General features: G+C 36.9%; 1 protein-coding gene across 2 annotated transcripts in view; it reads left to right on the forward strand.

Moving 5' to 3' along the window:
* TCERG1L (transcription elongation regulator 1 like) overlaps positions 1-17617 on the forward strand; it is a 225551-nt gene extending 207934 nt beyond the window's left edge. The window contains exons 10-13 of one of the 2 annotated variants that reach the window (XM_054033548.1): positions 1271-1406; positions 9638-9727; positions 13771-13889; positions 16617-17617. In XM_054033548.1, the coding sequence (XP_053889523.1) occupies positions 1271-1406; positions 9638-9727; positions 13771-13889; positions 16617-16773 (502 nt within the window). In that variant the 3' untranslated portion in view covers positions 16774-17617. The remainder of the gene's footprint in view (positions 1-1270; positions 1407-9637; positions 9728-13770; positions 13890-16616) is intronic. The other variant, XM_054033547.1, reaches the window with a different exon arrangement.
* The last annotated feature ends 1502 nt before the right edge of the window (positions 17618-19119 follow it).

Consider the following 19119-nt stretch of genomic DNA (forward strand, 5'->3'; position numbering starts at 1 on the left):
TGAGTTTATGGTTTCACTTTTGTCCATGTGGACAAATATCTGCTTCACAACAAACAAACAAAACTGCTATTGACAGAGCTACTGACAGGCTCAAACTGAAGTTTAGTTTCTAATTAGCCTATTGCTGGAGGTGCTCCTCACAAATCCAGTGTTAATGCAGAGCTTGTACTATCAGTGCTGCACTTACACACTAGAAAAATAGTGAATTTTAGTTTCCAAATGGTGTGCATTGTTTTGTTGTTTGTTTTGCTTTGTTTTGGAGTTTTTAATGGTTTAGTGATCACTAGACTCAGTTAAAAATATATGCGGCAGATCCTCAGTAGGTGTAAATTGGTGTAGCTCCACTGGTTCCAAGGGAACTATACATATTTACAGAGCCATCCCTTGGGTACGGCGTATCGGGGTGACCGCTCCAGGCCCCGCGCTTTGGGGGACCCCATGGACTAGTGTGATTGGTCAGTGCAGTTGGTCCCAGAAGTGATGGATTTGTCACTTCTCGCCCCGTGCCCCCCTAGGGACAGCCCTGCATATTTACACCTGATGAAAATCTGTCCATGTATTTTTAATATCTTATTGATATACATTTAAGTAAAAATGTTCATGACTTCATGTAATCCCCTGCAATCAACACAGTTGTGCTAAATGTCTGTCATCCTCCAGTGAATCTTGTAAAGCAAAGTGGTAATTAGTTCTTTTTAAACAGCTATTTATTCTAAAATGAAGTCATCCTGGAAAATTATTATAAATGTCTGTAAAGATTTTTGCACTGATAGAGGCACTCTTCACTGATGTTTCATTACAGGTTGTGTACATGTAATAATATGTCAAACTGTTTCCCCTAGGAGTGAATTTAAGGGACTCTTGGGAGCTTAAAATAAAGATTACAGTTGATTTTTAAGCTTAAAAGCAATAAGATTATTTTCTCCAGTCACTACTCTGAAATCTTCACTCATTGTCAAACATAATGGAGAATAGTAGTTTTCCCATCACTTGAAGCGCAGTGTAATGTCTCATGTTCAATCATGTGCTCTGACCACACAGAAATACTTTACTTCAATATAAATATTTGTCCTAATCTTCAATGAAGGGTCCTCAAGAACAATTCCATTTTAGTAATTAAATACAAAGGATTAGCTGTCAATATTACATACTTTTTACAATGAAATCCTGCATTTAAACCTCTTTCCTAAAGCGTTTTCTAGAGAAAGTAGAGGGTTAAAAAATGTACACAGTGTATTTACTGAACCATTCATATCTTACATTGTTAAAGAACGGAAGATCCCCAGAATGCTGATCAGGAGAAGGTTGAAGTGGAACAGAAAATTGTGAAAACATCAGCACATCAGATTATTCTTCCTTTAGAAGAACGCATTACCCATTTCCGAGATATGCTTCTGGAAAGAGGGGTAAGAAACAGGTTTTATTTATTTGAGTCTTGTAAATTATGGAAATACTATACCTAATCTGAAATCTATAGCAAGCACCTTGGAATTCTAGCCCCCAAATTAATTGCAATATTTTTTTTGCTTCCTTTTTGACATGCTATGTCACTTTCCTGTAAAGGTCTGGCATTGTGGAATGTTCTCATGTTACTTGTATAATGAAGGAATCACCATAGAAAAGAGAAATTGGAAAGAATTGTTAAGAAAATTGCCTGCTCTGTAACCTAAAATGAACCAAAGTAAATGGTCTTAACCCAGCATTTTGGCAATGAAATAGTGTTGTCATGAAATTGTGTTTTGCTTTGGCATGGTGGCCTATAAAAGCTTCCGGCAAAGATACAGTTTGTCACTGCAATATTTTAAAAAGTGGATGTTTTAATTTAAATACATTTTTATTTTTCCTTACTTTACTTGATCAGTGATGTTCAGCAAATGTTTATTATTTATTTCTTCATTTAGATTTATGTTAGCACTAATGTGTAGGCACTATTGAGAATTTTTTTTTTAAATACACCAAAATTAAAAGATCCATCAATTCCCCCTGATCAATTCAAATACTCAGCAACAACATCAATATAAGTGAAATTAATCGACCTCAAACAGTCCCTAGAATCCCATATCCAGCTCTGTCCAACACCGATTTCATCCTGAGGCAAAGAGAAAGGTAGACCTTGGAGGTTGCCCTGAAAGCCAACACTTCACCTTGTTACAAACCTGGGGATGAAGAGAGTTCCAAAGGTCCAGGGTTCTAATAGCAAACACCCTGCCAGCCATGCACTCTCTCCTATACTGAAGGGGGGGGGGGGGCTTCAGCTTAGGTGTCTGCACTAAATGCAGCTGCAGTACATACACTTCCTATGTAGTGTTTTGTTAGACACCAGGCAAAGATGAGTGTCACAAGCATTAATAGCTCCATGTTTCCCTCCATGACTATTTGTGATTGTGAGATTGGAGCCACAGAGCACTATGACGTCTGCTCTTCTCTCTGGTCATAGGAACTTGGCCTGGTTCCAGATTAATATAGCTGAAGTTTAAAAGGCAGGTGGGACAGGCTGGGCTCAAACCATTTTTTGCCCAAAGCATCAGGGGAAAGCAGCACAAGTTAATACAGCCTGATAACTCACTTTTATGAAGAGAGAAGACCCTGAAAGCACAAGAGCTGAATTACCAGGGACCAGTGAAGCTGGGCAGCACCACGGATGCAAGGAGCATCTTGCCTCCTGCAGAATATCCCCTGGAATCCACACAATTCCTGAAAGTTGTGCAGGTTTCAGGTGTGGAGACTCAACTGTTGACCATATGCTAGGGCCTTTGGTTGCTGGCTGTAAATTAGACCAGCCTACTTGGATTTATGGCAGTAGCCTATGTGGCCTAAGGCTTACCACAGAGTTAAGGGAATGCAAAAGTGGCATAAAACTGTCTTTCCCCCATTTCCAATCTTGCGCTGAGCACACCTCATCTAGACCAGTGAATCTGGACCCCAGATTATCATTAGTTATTGAAGTAGTTGGAGTTGTCCAGGCCATTTTAATGTTGTATATTCAACATTATGATCCGGTAGATAAAGTGTACATTTAAATTACAGCTAGGATAAATCAGACATATCAGTCCCGTAATCCCCACCCAATCTGAATTACAGATCTGGCTAATATTATGGCCAAAAAATTGCACCCACAAAATTAGGCCCGCAGCGTCTCCTCTGCTCTCAAGTCAAGTATAAAATCCTGTTGGAATTAACAGACATTATACATATATGCCCTGATCCTGCAAACAACTATGCACATACATAACTATGTACATGCGTAGTCCCACTGTATTCAATGAGCTACTCGGATATATAAGTGTTACAGAATCAGGGCCTTTAACCTTCCCTGCATCAAAAGGAGGATAGAGCCCCCAAATATATTTCCTATAGGAAAATATGTGATTTTTAAGCAAAAGCATTTCAAAGTGGTAGCACATATCTTAACACGCACACACACACATACACCCCGCACACACACACACTGTGTGTAAGGTGGGGGGAAGTTTTTAATCAATAATCCACACACCGTGGGGATGACAGAATTTAAGATATGCGTGTCTGCAGTCTTGCAGTAAATTATCTTATTAAGATTTCATTATTTATGCTCAAAAATGTACAGAATACTTCAAAATATTACTAAACATTTTTTATAGCACCATAAACGTGCAATGATTCAGGGATTCCTCTGGCATGGTCAAAGCTTAAAAGTACCAGCATTGTTATATGAAAGGCATTTTGAAATTGCTGTACACTGCTGAAATTCAGATTAACTTGTTAGAACAATCAGAAATTTGCCATTTCTGTTATCACTTAAATATATATTGATTCTACATTGCTTAATGACTGAGGCCCAAGGCACTTACTAAACACTAACTGTCCAGGGCACGTTGATGGTTAATCCCAGTTGGTTATAACTTCCTCAAAAAATGCAGTGGAGTGAGGTCATTACTGCTATTTCACACTGATTATTTAAATATCATTTGCCATTTTCCAGCAGTGCCATTGTTTCTTCAAAGATGATTTCTTTGAATAGCACTAGTGTTGCTGCAGGCATTTTTAGAAATACAAAGCACACCAGCCAATCAAGACTTCTGTTTAGCACAGAATATTCTGTTTGTATACCACAGAGTGTGTGTGTGTGTGTGTACACATATATAAAATATGTATATACATGCGTGAATAATAGAATGCTAAACATAAATATAGTTTTCAGTTATATGATTTTATTTATTATAGTGTAAAACAATAGCACTACATGTAAGTGTATGGCAAGTTTTCCTATATAAAAGCCCAGTCTCAATGATATGATCTCCTATTTAGGATTAATTTTGTCAGCTCCAGGGCCCAGTCCTGAATATTCTGTACAAAGGCAAAACTTAGAGTGAAGTCAAAGGCAGTTTCGCCTTATTAGGGACTGCAGAACTATACCCCTACTAATATTAACCATTAGGAAAATAAATTTCATTTTCTGCTAGGTTGTGCATGGCGGTTCTGTGTAATCCAGTGCCTCAATTTCTGTAGTTGTCCCCTTGGATGAGAGAAGGCAGGTCAAATAAGGCACTAATCGACACAAACTAATGCAGTTATAGGATTACTGGAGAGGGAGGGCCAGATTTTGAGACACACTCTAGGAACCCCTGGCAGACACAGAAGTAACTACTCTGGCTCTCTGTCACCCACTGCCAGTCCCCTGGTTGTCATGGCTATGCTAGAGCATGACTGGAGTGCTCTCAATTCAAGTGACGCCTGCAACTGTAGTGGCCAGTAGGGGGGCTGATACAATGCAAAACAATTTAGAGAGTCTTGAGACTACTCTAAGTTACACCCCCAGTATTCAGAGGCTGGAAAGGGGGTGGAAAAACACCTCTGGCCCCCTTGTCCTTATATGAGGCATGCCGCTCTTGCTGATTTGTTATTAATATTATACCAGAGGACGTGCACGTTGTTCATGCTTGTGGAGAAGTAATAGAGTTTACAGTCCTATGGGATTCAGCTATTAAAGAATGTCAGGATTGTACACACTTTAAAATGTCAATAACTTTTATGGTAGTATTTAGGCAATAGAGTTCCTATGATCTCTCTCTCACACACACTCACCCCTGAAATTTCATGCAACAGATAGCAGTAGTTATCACACATTGATGTAACTTTTGCTGCTGATGGCAGCTGGCTTTGGGAACAAGACACATGAAGATGTCAGAGTACTTGTGGTAAGCAGCCCATACATGTACTTAAATAGATAGCTCCTGCTGTAACGAAGCAGCAGAATTAAAACTATGCTATAATGTACAGTTTCTTCCAAGGCTGCCTTTTCCAGACAGGCCCAGAACAATAACATCACCTGAACTGTATCTCCTACAGGGCAGCCTAGCTAACTATGTCTTGCTGCTTTTGCCTGGCCTCACTAACTGGTGTCATGCTGTGGCATTCTTTCTCATCGGTCTGATGAGTCACCAAAAGCTAGGAATCTTTTACTCTTCGCTCTTTTCTGTTCTTATAAATTTTTATATTAAAGGTACAGCCTTGGAATCTATTCATGTATCTTATGGCCCTTAGTTAAGGGTAATAACATGAACTATTTCAACTTCCGTAAACTTCTAAACACACTCTTCCAACTCAATATATTGAATTTAATGAATTTGAACACTGGTAAAAAGCACAAATGCATTATTAAAAAAGCAAAAGCAAACTCAAATCTCTACTTTCTCTTCTTTCTGTGCTAGGGAATAAGGCTGCAGAGGTCATGGTTTGTTCTGGGAGGATTTTCTTGCTTGAATTCTGGATGTCATCAGAGTATCTCTACCTGTTTTCCACTCTGCATTCTCCAGTTCTTTCACAAAGTAGCATGTAACCAGTCGAAAGACCACAGTACAATGTTCACATGGAGTTTAGTTTATTGTAGCCAGGATATTTACTGTTTCAAATTCATTTCTGAAATGTCCATTACAAACAGCTGGAACAGCATGCAGAGATCTATAGCAGCAACTAAAACAATAATGACTTTAATAGCCCAACTTTTTTTTTTTTTTTTTTCAAAAAAGAGAATTTGTGTATATACTCAGGGGAGATTTAAAAAATACCAAGGATAAAAAGGGAAGACAAAATGGTAAATGATAAACCAACCCTAAGTCATATGCTATAGACAGACTCCAGAAGACAGTTGCAGGAGTAGATCCCCAGCGCTGATTACTCAGGATGGAGAAGTCCTTCACCTGGTCTAATTTGACATTGAATCACAAGATACAAGGAAACTCTGGAAGTGTTACCCACACTAACATAATGTGGCTCTCTGTCCCCTACAGTGGCTATTCCATATCTAGGGGTTTAGGGCTGCTACAGCCTTTGCACTAAATTACATTGATTCTTAGGCTCAGGCAAGAGAGATTTTTAGAGCCCTGTTGTTTGTTTTTTTTTTTTTTTTTTTTTTTGCAAATGCAAAATGACATGAAATGAAACCATAATCAATGTATAAAATGAAATAAAACAAAAAACTCACCCTGCAGTTGCAGCTGGTGTCCTGAAGCCCTGGGCCTGGCACCCTGTTCCAGGCTTTGTGACCTCATGAACGGAGTCTTGGTACCGCTCAGGTTTGACCCGACTGCCCCTCTGTCATGAAAAGGGGGCAGCCAGGCCAAATTTGAGTGAGTGGAGTTGCAGCTGGTGCATGGGATCACAGTACCACTCACTCAAATTTGGCTCGGCCTCTATTCTGTCATCATGATGGAGGAGTGGCTGAGCCAAACCTGAGCAGCACTGTGACCCCATGCACGAGGTTGCAACACCTGAAACAAGGAACTGGGCCTAGCACCCGTGGGACAGAAGCTGCCAATGTGCAGTGCGTACGGGGCAAGTTTGCTCTGCAAACCCCACCCTATCCAGGGCCATCAACCCCACACATGCACCCCCTTGCATATTTAAAATGCATTAAACAAAATAACATGAAAGTCCCAAAAAATAAAATAAAACATTATAAAAAAAAAAAATTCCAAGACTCTAGAGATTTGTGCTTCTAGATCAGGGATCCACATTTAATCTTCACAGATGATGATGACCCATCCAGGGGCATCATGTTATAGAAGGACACAAGGGAGAGTAACAGTTTTAACTAGCAACTTTTAAGTTAACCAATCTTTTTAAATTCTATAAGTTTGCTTGAGATAACTTTGAAACTTTCTGGCTCCCATTGCTTTCTAGTAGCAAAGCCAATTCCTTTAGATCCATTTTGCATAATCAAAAGTTTCCTGGTTGATTGTTAACTATTCTTTTTAAATAATATTTCACATACTTATTTTATTTTTAGTGATTTACTCTTCTTTGTAATTAGATGTAGGAATTTGAAAGCCATGCTAGGGATTTAACGCATATGTATTGAGGATGCCACATCAAAAAGATTTCTGGGCAAAGGTGAATAAGAAAATAAAAGATCCTCATCTCTAATGTTTTGTCCCCATTGGCCTTATGAATTTAATGATGCTTCTGATATCAGGGACTTGGCTGCAAAGGAAAATGCTTGATTGATAATTGAGCTAATGGCAGCAAAATGAGTCCGCCTGGGGCACTAGAAAGATAATTCTGCACCAAAAGAGGCGGAGTCGTTTGCATGCTTGCCTCTGATGGCTTCCTAAAAGAATAACACATTCAGAGTGAGGAACCACAGGGATTTTTCTGAGAACATCAGGAAGTCTTTTTTGTTACAATTTATTATTATTATTATTTAGATTATTCTATCACCTAAAGTGCTGCTGCTTTCCAAAAACAGATGGAGGCACAGTCCCTCCCACGAAGAGTATACAGTCTAAAAAGACAAGGCAGATGCTCCCCATTAGAGTGTTTCTCTCCATTCCATTGATTTGTGTATATACTTGTTTGGATTGAGTTGAGCTTTCATAATATTACTAAACGGCTCTTGTTTGGTTGAATTAAGCCCTTTTAAAGTATATATGTAATCTAGGGTGAAATGGTTGTCCTGGGGGGTCAGTGGGGAACTGGGATGAGAGCAATGCAGGATGGAACTGCTGGAACACCTGAAGAAGGGTGGTGGAAGGAAGCGTTATGGTTAAGGATGAGCATTTGTCACAGGTTCCATGACTTTCAGAGATCTCTGCGACATTTTGCCCTGCAGCTTCAGCCCCGGAGAGGCAGGGCTGGAGCTGTCAGCCAATGGGCGCCCTGGGGTGCCGTGGGCGGCGAGGGCCTGGAGCTGTCAGCTGCCATGGCAGTGGATGCTGGAGCCGCCTCCTCCCCCCCACAGTGGGGTTCAGGCTGTCTTCCCCCTCCGTGGGCCTCAGGCTTCAGTCATTCCCCATCAGCCTCGGCCCCCACCCATTATTTTTAGTAAAGGCTATTGTGGCATTTTATAAATTTTTATCCATTTCCCCCCAAGTTGAGTTTACAATTAGGGTAAATTTATAGGCCCAATTATTATAACTCTCCTTAGTGCACCTTCACATAAACAGCCATAATTGGGCCCTTAAATTTTATTTGGGTAAAGATGATGATATATATTGCTTTAAATTAACTGAAGTTTGATTTGATTTACTGGCGGAGAGTATTCTGAGGAGCATTGAGGGGGCTACCTTTTCAGGACAGTGGCTATTTCGTTATCTATTTGTACAGTGCCTAGCAAATGGAGCTCAGGCCTCTACTCACTACCATTATGCAAATAACTAATGATATCTTAATCCACTAAATCATGTGCATCATTCATTCACTTGTTTTTAAAAATGTTCAGTGAAATCTTTTATTGGGGGGAGAGAGAGAAGGCATGTGGCATTTCCTTTTTTTATGCAGTCCTACCTAATGGTTACACTTTAACTTAGCAATCAGTATTGATAGTCTGGCACTAATCAGATAAATTGTCACTCCGCACACACAGATTAGAATTCAACCATCCTTTGCCACTCAGTCACAATATATTTTACCAACCTGTTTTCAGAGTGCTCATTAACTATCTGTCTGTTCCCTAGCTTTCAACTGTGCTTGCCCCACACCACATCCACAACAAGAGGGGTTTTTATTGTTTTTCTTAGTTAAAGCCAACCTCTTTCTGTTTTAGGGGCTTATGGTTATAAACATTTTCACATAAACAGACTGAAACTTCCAGTAAAAATAGAATTAAAGGTTATATTTAAGGAAATATCAGTAGTCAGATGGTCAGATTACAGGTAAATAAAGATCAAAGGATATATTTATCTGGAGATAAGCAGAGATGGCTAAATAGAGGTGTCTAGTAAGTGAAATTATAAAATAATGTACAGTGAAGGTGAGAAATCAATTAAAATTAACCCAAGGAATTGAAAAATTACAATAATTTACCCTGTTTATTTGCTCATATATGTTTGTTTCCTTATTTTTGTCCTGTTGGGTACAATATTTTCCCTCACTAGTTCAAGAAAGCCTTCTATCAGAATGCTATCTTGTTTGTTTGAGTTGACAAGTCTCTGAAATGGTACTCTCACTTTCAGGTTAGTTTTCTTCATCCAGTTTTCCCCTTAACTTTGATTCTTCATTTTATTTCTCTCCAGAAATATTCTACCCCAGTCACCTTTTAGTGAATATTTTGCAGGGGAATCAATGCAATTAAACATTGTTTTGGAAATTGGAACACTTCTTTATTCCAGAGCCTTCTAGTAATATTATCTAAAGCAGATGCATTCATGTATTTCTTCAGGTCTCAGCATTTTCTACATGGGAAAAAGAATTACACAAAATAGTATTTGACCCACGCTACCTTCTGCTAAACTCTGAAGAACGTAAACAGGTGAGTTCAAAAGAGAATTAGTAAGGCATGCTATCTGTCTAGCCAGTATCTTACTGGTGACACTTACCATTGAAATTTTATGCCTCCCAAATTAAAAAATAAACAGGAGTAACCTCCCTCTCTTCCTCCCTGGATTTAAAATGTTAACTACAGTTAAGGATTTAAAAAAAATTGTGAATGATATTGAGTCTAGGTGCTGTTCTTGTGAAAGTCCTGTTTCCTGTACTCACAAGTCTCCATGTTGATCAACCCATAGAACATAGCTGTCACTGTTGGCCAGGATTGTAGAAACAGATAGATGGGCGCTCATATAGCTAGGACCAATCCCCAAAATAGCTTTGAAAATCAGGGAGGATGGACAATAGAGTGATGTTTCTACAGTGATTTGTGTTACTTTAGCAGATGGACTGATGCACTTTGTACCAGCTAAAACTTTCTCAGGGTATTTGGCTTTATTCATTGAGATATGTTGCAGTAGTCATCCCTGGAGTTAATGGATGAATGGAATTGTGATGGCTAGGTCTGTGTCTAATAGGATGAGCACAGTTTTCTGGCAAGCTGTGAATGGAAGTGGATTTATTTTTTTTTGTAGCTATGGTTATTTGGGTATCCAGTACCAAAAGGACTCCAAGGCTTAAACCAACCTAACAAACTGAGGGCAACTGCCCCCAATAATAGGAATGTTATGAAGAAGGTCTATTCTTCAAAAAGCTTCCATCTTATCATTACCTCAGTCACTCTGGGTTTAGCTCTCAATCAGATGCTCATCATCCAAGAGCTTGAGGAAGCTGGGAGATGGTCGTGTTAACTTTTGTCATACAAGAGATATAGAACTGGGTGTTGTCCTTTTATTGCTGATGCTTCCGCCGATATTATCTCCATCATTCCCCAAATGGCTTCTATAGTTATTGAATGGGGTATGAAGAGTACTGAACTTTGGGGGGCTCTATAGGGAGGAACAGTTGCCTGTGATACAGAGTACATAGGGAAAGTTCCTTAAAGAAATATACAGTAATACTCTTTTGTCATTAATATTAAAAATATATTAACATACCCTTTCCATGTAATCCGTTTCCAAGTTTTATTTTTCTTTAAATGTTTTATAATGTTTGATTGTGAAAATATGAGAGAAACATTTAGAATGGTAGCTTAGTAATTGATCAAGGAGACGGGATGACATAGCAAGAAGGCTTTGTATTTCCTTCAGTGACTCAACAAGGGCACAATGTAGACCTTGCTCAATCAATCAAGCTTTATTGCTTCTTTCTTTCTATCAAGCGTGTGCATGATACAATAAAAAAACATAATGAATACACATAATAAAAACATATCATATAGGCTTTAGCTTGAAGTCTTGCTGACATGGGCCTCATTTATGGGATATATTAAATACTCAAGGAAAATGATTATGAAAAGCAAGGACTTGGCATAACTATATACAGAAGATCAAAGTCATGCTAATGCTGGTACTGAGACAGAAAATAATTCAAGCTTAAAATCAATGTAGAAGTGGAAAATAATTAGACGCCGTGTTAAAAAGCATGGAGAAGGTGAAGAGAGAGAGAGCCCTGGATTTTCTGAGCCAGCAGTCAAATGAACCAGTCTGGGAACTATTTTTAAAAATGCATATACTAAAAACTAATCCATGCATTTTTGAGGATCGTTACCTAAAATAGTTCATTGTAAGTAAAGGTCAATCAGAAAAGAGATTTACAATTTTAGATGACTTGCTGGATAGAAATATTGAACTGTGAGCCACGGGTCTAATATATTTTAGTAGGTGGTTTGAATACTGGAATTATAGATACTTAGATGTTGTGGCCTCAGACCGGAGGCAATTACATTTATTTAGCCATCATTCTCTTTTATTTCAAGTGACCTGAGCGGGAGAGTGGTCTTGGACAAGATTAGATGGCTGACTTAATGAATCATCATATATTAGTTTCAATATGGCTAAAATTAGTAAGAAACATTATTTCCCCTATCATCAGATGCATGGGAAATTTTGCCTTGTCTGACGCTGACTCCGGAGCCTTATTTCATGTTAAACTATCAGTGTGTGGGGGAGAAAAATCATCTCTGCTGTAAATCTGTAAGTTTTTAGCATCAGGTAGATACATGCCCATACAGTTTTGGAGTTATCTGAATTAATCCAAGTTGTGGAGACTCTATGTTGAGTTTGTGAAGCCCACATAAAAATTAAATAAAGGAATCAGTGTCCACGTGATGGCTTTTTATACAATAAATAATTGATGTGGCCTCCTTCGTTTGGTCTCAGACAAAGAGGAAGCTTGAAAAGTGTAGGTTAATTTTTCCCACAACCAGAAAGGGCAGGAACCCATTTTATCTGCAGGTTGTCTGAAAGACTAGGGTCTCTTGACTTGATCTTTTGCTAGTATTAGTTTGATTGTGATGTGAACTCTGTTTTTTATGTTTGTGTGTAGCTTCTTGGTGCTGTCTGAGGAATGGAATGATCTTTTATGGAATACTACATGTTTTGTCTATTTACTTATCAGTATTTCCCAAGGGGTTCTTACCACTCAGTGGAAAGACAGCATCATACATTAGAGCATGGGGAAACCTATGGAAAGAAATAGTGATGTGCGAAGGAGATATTGTATTAGATAATAAGCAATCTATTAATTTTTGAATTATTAAGATCACCAAGTGTCATTTTAAGCACTCCTTTTCTGTAATACTAACAAAAACTCCATTATTCATTGGAATTCTCTGTTGATAGAGGAGAGATTGAACACTCTCTATTGTATTTTTTCCCTTATATAGTTGAGATTTGGACAAGAATAATTACTGTGTAAGCAGTATGATCGGAGTGCCTTCCACTGGAACCCCAAGAGGCAAACTATATGTTCTTCTTTTTTATATATTCTTTGACAAGCTCTCTCATATGTTAGTATTTCTAGAAAACAATTATGATTGCTAGCCCAGCACTTTTGCAGTAGATAGAACTAAATGATAATGGGTTTGCCAATATTGAAGGTGAAAGCATGGTGGTAACACTTGCAAAGGCAACATCAACTGGTTTTATGTATTTCATTTGTTCCTATCATGCACTTATTTAGCCAAATTGTAAGAACACTTACAATCAATTAATCTGCATTTTTGGCAGTTTCTTGGTCCCTCTTTCTTATACCAATTTTGAGTGTACACTTTACCAGATCTATTACTTCCTTTAACTGAGTATCGGATAAGAATCCATGTTACTACATACCAGTTTCATTTCATTTTCATAGAGTAGACCGAATGATTTTTCACTTTATTTTGCATGAAATGTAGATTTGCACAGATGCATCATTCATGAGTGAATGGAAACTCCTTAGTACCCAGAGTAGGTTTGTGTACTTTTTACAATGCAAACAAGAAATTGGCAGATAAAGAGAACTGAGAGTGTTTTGATGAACAGCTCCTTTTGTTCCACCATTTCAATGTTAAACAATTGTAAATATTTGTAAGCAACACATTACATTTTTATTGTGCCTACACAGCCCTTTCTTTTTCAAGCACAATTCACAGAGATATTTAGGTCCTTACAGATGCAAATGGGCATCTTGAGGGATTTTTTAAAGAATCTAGGTGCCTGCATCCCACTGATTTCACATAGGCATTATTGGCTTCATGTACATGTGTACAGTGCATCAAGCTGAGCTGAAGGATCATTCAATCTTTCTTTATGTAACTTCCAGAAATTGTTATCTGAGCATCATGGACAGTTTTCTGGTCCACAGTCAGGAGTTCAAGCAGTTCAGGGAAGATGCATACTTCAAACCAAATAAATACAATGTGAATCTTATGAATATTTAGCTGTGAGCATGATGAGTGATCTACATCTATGACAAGAAGTTCTGATTAAGGTTGCACTTTGTGTTAGGATGCAGATATTAACTGCCTAAATTGGCACCTCCAACCCATTATGCAGATAAAGCGTTGCAGTTGTGAAAGTCTGTAACCATTAGATCAATCAGGCACACCCCAATGTGTTTGTTAATAAATACTTCTATATTTGTCTCCCTTTAAAAAAAAAAAAGATATTTGAGCAGTTTGTCAAGACCAGAATAAGAGACGAGTACAAGGAAAAGAAAAATAAATTATTGCTAGCCAAAGAAGAATTTAAAAAACTTCTGGAGGAATCCAAACTGTCACCAAGGTATGTGAAGCAATCAATACTTATTGTCTCTTATTAATAAAAACAAAAAATAGTAACATTAGGTTATGATTGTTATTCTTGGCATCCGGTAAAATTTCAAAGTCAATTTTTGTAGAAATTGCAAATTGAGTCCTGTGGATGGGATAAAGCTATTGGCTTATCCTTCTTTTACTGTTGCCCTAAACATTAAGGTTATCTTATGCTTTCTTTCTCAATAATACTTTTTAGTACCTTGTGACATTACTGGGAAGGGGAGTATACCACAAGTGTGATAAAAATAACAAGCATAGAAGTGTCTTTAATGTACAATCACTAAGCATTTTCCATTTGTTTGGTTTTTGACAAAAAAGAAATTACATTTGCTAAAGAAGTTATCATTAATGCCGTGTCTGTGCGTCTCAAGTTGCTATTGCTTGTTTCTTCAAAGCCATTTTCAAGTAATAGGGTCAAGAACTATATGCAGTATAAGAAATGAAATTCTTATGATATTGCTTTTTCATTGTAAATCATGTGAAGATAAATATTTTTTTTCTTTTTTTTTGGCTTTGGGTAAATCATTAGAAATAAATAAGAAATTACAGTTCTCGTACTAAAAATTGAAGATAATTACATGGCACTGTGTGCTCACATACAAAAAGAAGTAAACCTTTTTTCAGATTGTATTGAAGTAATAATTAAAAATATCTCTTTGACAATGGGACTAAGAATACTCTAGGCTAATGTGACAACTAATAATTACTCAAACAGTTGTGTTTTAATTTGCAAGAACAAAACCACTTTGGGTATAGTTGTAATATTCGTGGCCTACATGAGTATAGAGGATTTTACACTTTCTCAGGTTGCCCTATTCATCTGTGACACCCAAACTGCAGTAATAATCTCACCCTTTAAATTATCCTTGATCAGTCTCTAGTATTATCAAATAAAGAACAGATAATTTCCAAGATGAACATCACAAATCTGTGTACTATCAACAGCACACAGTTAGTGAACAGCCATCATTGCCAACATTCATATGGGAGTGAACAGTAACTAAAATAAAGAAGTAGGCAGCAAGCCAGCCCCAACATTGACAAAATAAACCATTTGGAGTGTAAAGCAACCAGCCACAAGTATTGCCACAATAGACACAGAGGAGCAGATAGCAAACCAATCTCCAGAATTCCCAAAATTCATTCTAGAGATGATCCTAAACCATCTCTAGATATAAACCCCCTTGTACTTTCTGGATCCAAATGTCACAACTCCCCCCTACACACACACATACATAATTCTATGTTTATAAGTTTGCAATAATGCATCCATACAGCACTTGGATATTAAGACAAAACTCTGGATCTTATTCCAACTAAACTTTTGTGACATTTAGATATTTTATTTTGTTTTAATACCAATTATCTGAAGATCTCAAAGCACTTCACAAAGGAGTGTATCACAGTCCAAATTGTACATATGGAGAGATTGAGGCACAGAGAGGATAAATAACTTTGTGCAAGGTCACACAGCAAGTTAATGGCAGAACTAGAGATAGATCCCAATATTGCTTTTGCAGTTTGGGCCCATCTCCTGTTCACAGCACATTCTGTAAACCAGCTCCTACATATTATAATTACTTTTCTCCAATATTCTGTTACCTCTGTAGTTTTCCAAGACTTTTCAAAATAATTTGAGTGTAATTAAAAAAAAATTAAAAAGGGAAATATCAAGTTAGATATCCAGGAAAAGAAAATAACATATTAATGACCTTTGAGTGAGTCAGAATGCCAATGTTTTATTATATTCTATAACTAATTAACATATTTCCTGACTTTGCTATTGGTGATTTCTGAGCAGAAACTTACTGACACATCATATGACTTTTGTTCAGCCAAATGTCTATTTATCCAGGTGCTTACCATGCTCAGCACCATAATATCTGAGTCAAATATAATCCAGCAGCTTTGTTCTCATATGTAGCAATCACATTTGAAAATATTGGAATGATTCCAGTATGTAGTCCTTAGACAAATTTCCTCTGTCTTTTAGAAGAGATCAAATTAGAGTTCTTTCTTCAGGTATCATATACCATGTATTGCTGAAAAAATGTTTTGCTATTAATTAGACATCGTAGTGTTTTCTATTATGATGCTGAATAATCATGGGAAAGCCGAGGATAAGCCTCTCTTAAAATATCAAAGAGTATTACCTAGCTAGAGTAGAAAATAAAAAACATATTTTAGCAACCACCATGTCCATGATTCTACATCACCAGGGTAAAAAAAATCAATAAATATACAGTATATGAATATGGGAATAATGAATATGGGAATAATAATAGACAACTCATCCTATAGCTCAGGGGTTTGAGCATTGGCCTGCTAAACCCAGGGTTCTGAGCTCAATCCTTGAGGGTAAAAAATCAATCCTTGAGGGGGCCATTTGGGGATTTAGTTGGGGATTGGTCCTGCTTTGAGCAGGGGGTTGGACTAGATGACCTCCTGAGGTCCCTTCCAACCCTGATATTCTGTGATTCTAATCATGGAGCAAAGCTGATTTTGACTTTGGTGTTGCCTCTTCTCGCACAGTGGTGACACTGACCTTTTCGAGGTTTCAGGAGGAACAATCTTGGTACTTTTAAGAGCCATATGAAAAGTAAAATGTAAAACTAAGGACTAAATAATCTGATGATATATTCAAAAGTGCAAAGCTTTAAATGATGCCTTGCTCATGTATGACTTTTTTCTGCAGAACAACATTTAAAGAGTTTGCAGAGAAATATGGCAGAGATCAGCGGTTTCGACTTGTTCAGAAGAAAAAAGACCAAGAGCATTTTTTCAACCAGTTCATTCTTATTCTTAAAAAGAGGGACAAAGAAAACAGAATAAGGCTACGGAAAATGAGATAAGAATTCTTGAAATCTGCAATAAACACACAAGTCAATATTGTGACTGCCATAGAAAATGAAATGAAGAAACAGCATTTTTTGTCTTTTTCTGATTCAAGTTCCAACAATTTAAAGAAGAACCAGATATCCCTGAGAAATATCTTTTCATACTGAGGTTCAGTGAACACGAGTTAAATTTGTTCAGGTTCCTCTGCAGGAACCTGTAGGATATTTAGTTCTCAGAGAATTTATGTTTCATATTGAAGCTCTCTTTTGTACAACATTCATAGTTTGATGCATTTCTAATTGCCATGATATGTCAATCCCTTAATTGTTTTAATTATGCAAATTACTTATAATATACTCAAATTATAAATTCAATGCAGATTTGTAATTAAGCAGAAAACAGATGTCATCCATTACAATTTCAAGATATGTTCATCATTTAAGGGAATTATCTAAATCTATTTTTTGGCAACTTTATGCATTAACATAAATTGTTTAGAAGTACAGTGGTATTGAGGAATTCATCACTCAATGTTCATATGTCTGTCTAGTTTTCTGAGTAGTAGTAATAGGGTATTAATTGTTAATCATAGTGATGAGTGTGTAAATCTTGGCATAAGTTCCATAGAAAAACTTATAACTTTCAAATATGGGTTTGGAATTACTTTGAATGGTGCTCTCAGGCACACAGATTACAGCAACACTTCCCCATCAAAGTTACTATAAAGAAGCTATCTTGTAAAACTATCATATTAATATTTGAGTTATTTTTATTGTATGTGAAGATTTTGCATGAGCATTTTCTCATCATCTTTGTATAAACAAAATATTTTAACTTTTTTAATTAATAAATATTTTAAGCCAATTCATTTTTATTTTTTAGTCTCTAGCATTAGAATTCAGACAGTATTTGGTTTGAGAGCTACTATATGTATGAGGAACACATTGCTGTTGCCCTTGATTTTTATGTAAATTTTTACTAATGTCAACTGGAGTTATGGGAGCATTGAGGACAAAATAGATCCCACAATAACAATAAATTATATAAAGCATCTAGTGTAAATCAGTATAGTTCCACTGAAGTCAATAGAGCTAGCCCATTTTATACCAGCTGAGGAGTAAACTGTCCTGTGTCTTCTTTCCATAGTCCGTGCAGTTTCTGAGCTTATTTCTGTTAAGATCTAATGGAAATACTTTAGAGTCAGTCTGGATGTTTGCAGATTTTCTGTTTTCTGCTTGGAATTTGCAATTTCCTCCAAGGAAAATTAAGTTTTCCATAGGTATTTCTCATGTATTTCTTACAATTTAAGAAAATAAAATCTACTTATTAAATTTAAATTAATGACCTGGCACTTTAAAGAATTCAAAATGAAGAATGGGCTTAAATTGCAGCAAGGGAGGTTTAGGTTGGACATTTGGGAAAATTTCTTAACAGTCAGGGTAGTTAAGCACAGGAACAAATTGCCAAGGGAGGTTATGGAATCTCTGTCATTGGAGGTTTTTAAGAACACCTGTCAGGAATGGTCTAGTTATTACTTAGTCCTGCCTTGAGTGCAGAGGGCTGGACTAGATGATTTATTGAGGCACCTTCTAGTCCACTACTTTTATGATTCTATGAACCATTCAAATGAAGTGTGTATTGTATAGCACTGCAAGTGGCCAACTTTTAAACCAAAAACGTTAATGTTCTGCTGCTTCTTTTGGGTATATATATTTTTCATCTTTGTTCATTATTTAAACTTTCTTCCAATTTGATTTAAGTAATATATCTGATGAATCACATGAAACAGAGCAGCATAACAACATAGAGAGGACCTAATCTTACGTCCATTGAATGGCAAAAATCCCATTTATTTATCCCATTTATTCAATGAAAGCAGGATCAGATCCCAAAATTCATACTGGCAATGGCGTGAAACCATGTTGTTCTATTAGTATCGCTCTATTACATAGATGCTGTCGTTTTATGTAATGCAAATAACTGATTTTTCAGTTTGGTGGCCAAAATGAAAATTTGGGGGAAAAAATTGTTTTGGCTTGAACAAAATATCAAAACATTTTGTTTTTGAGGGTTTGTAATTTCTTTAAATGCTTGAATGAAATTCTGAAATATGTCTTTCTGAACAAAAAAGGTGAAACATTTCCAAAAGGCAGAAATGAGCTATCAACATTTTTTTAAATTGACAATTTGCCAAAATCAAGCCAAATTTATGAATTGTTTCAGTCGAATCTGCCTTTTTTCATGGAAAAAATGGTTCACACAAAAAAATTCAGCCAGCTCTAATTTTTATGTGCATTTTGTATTCATTAAAGTGCTGGACTGATACTTCAGGATGAAGTGAGCTAGAGTTTAGAAGGACA

Source organism: Malaclemys terrapin, chromosome 7 (assembly GCF_027887155.1).
Source record: "Malaclemys terrapin pileata isolate rMalTer1 chromosome 7, rMalTer1.hap1, whole genome shotgun sequence".
NCBI classification, from domain to species: domain Eukaryota; kingdom Metazoa; phylum Chordata; order Testudines; family Emydidae; genus Malaclemys; species Malaclemys terrapin.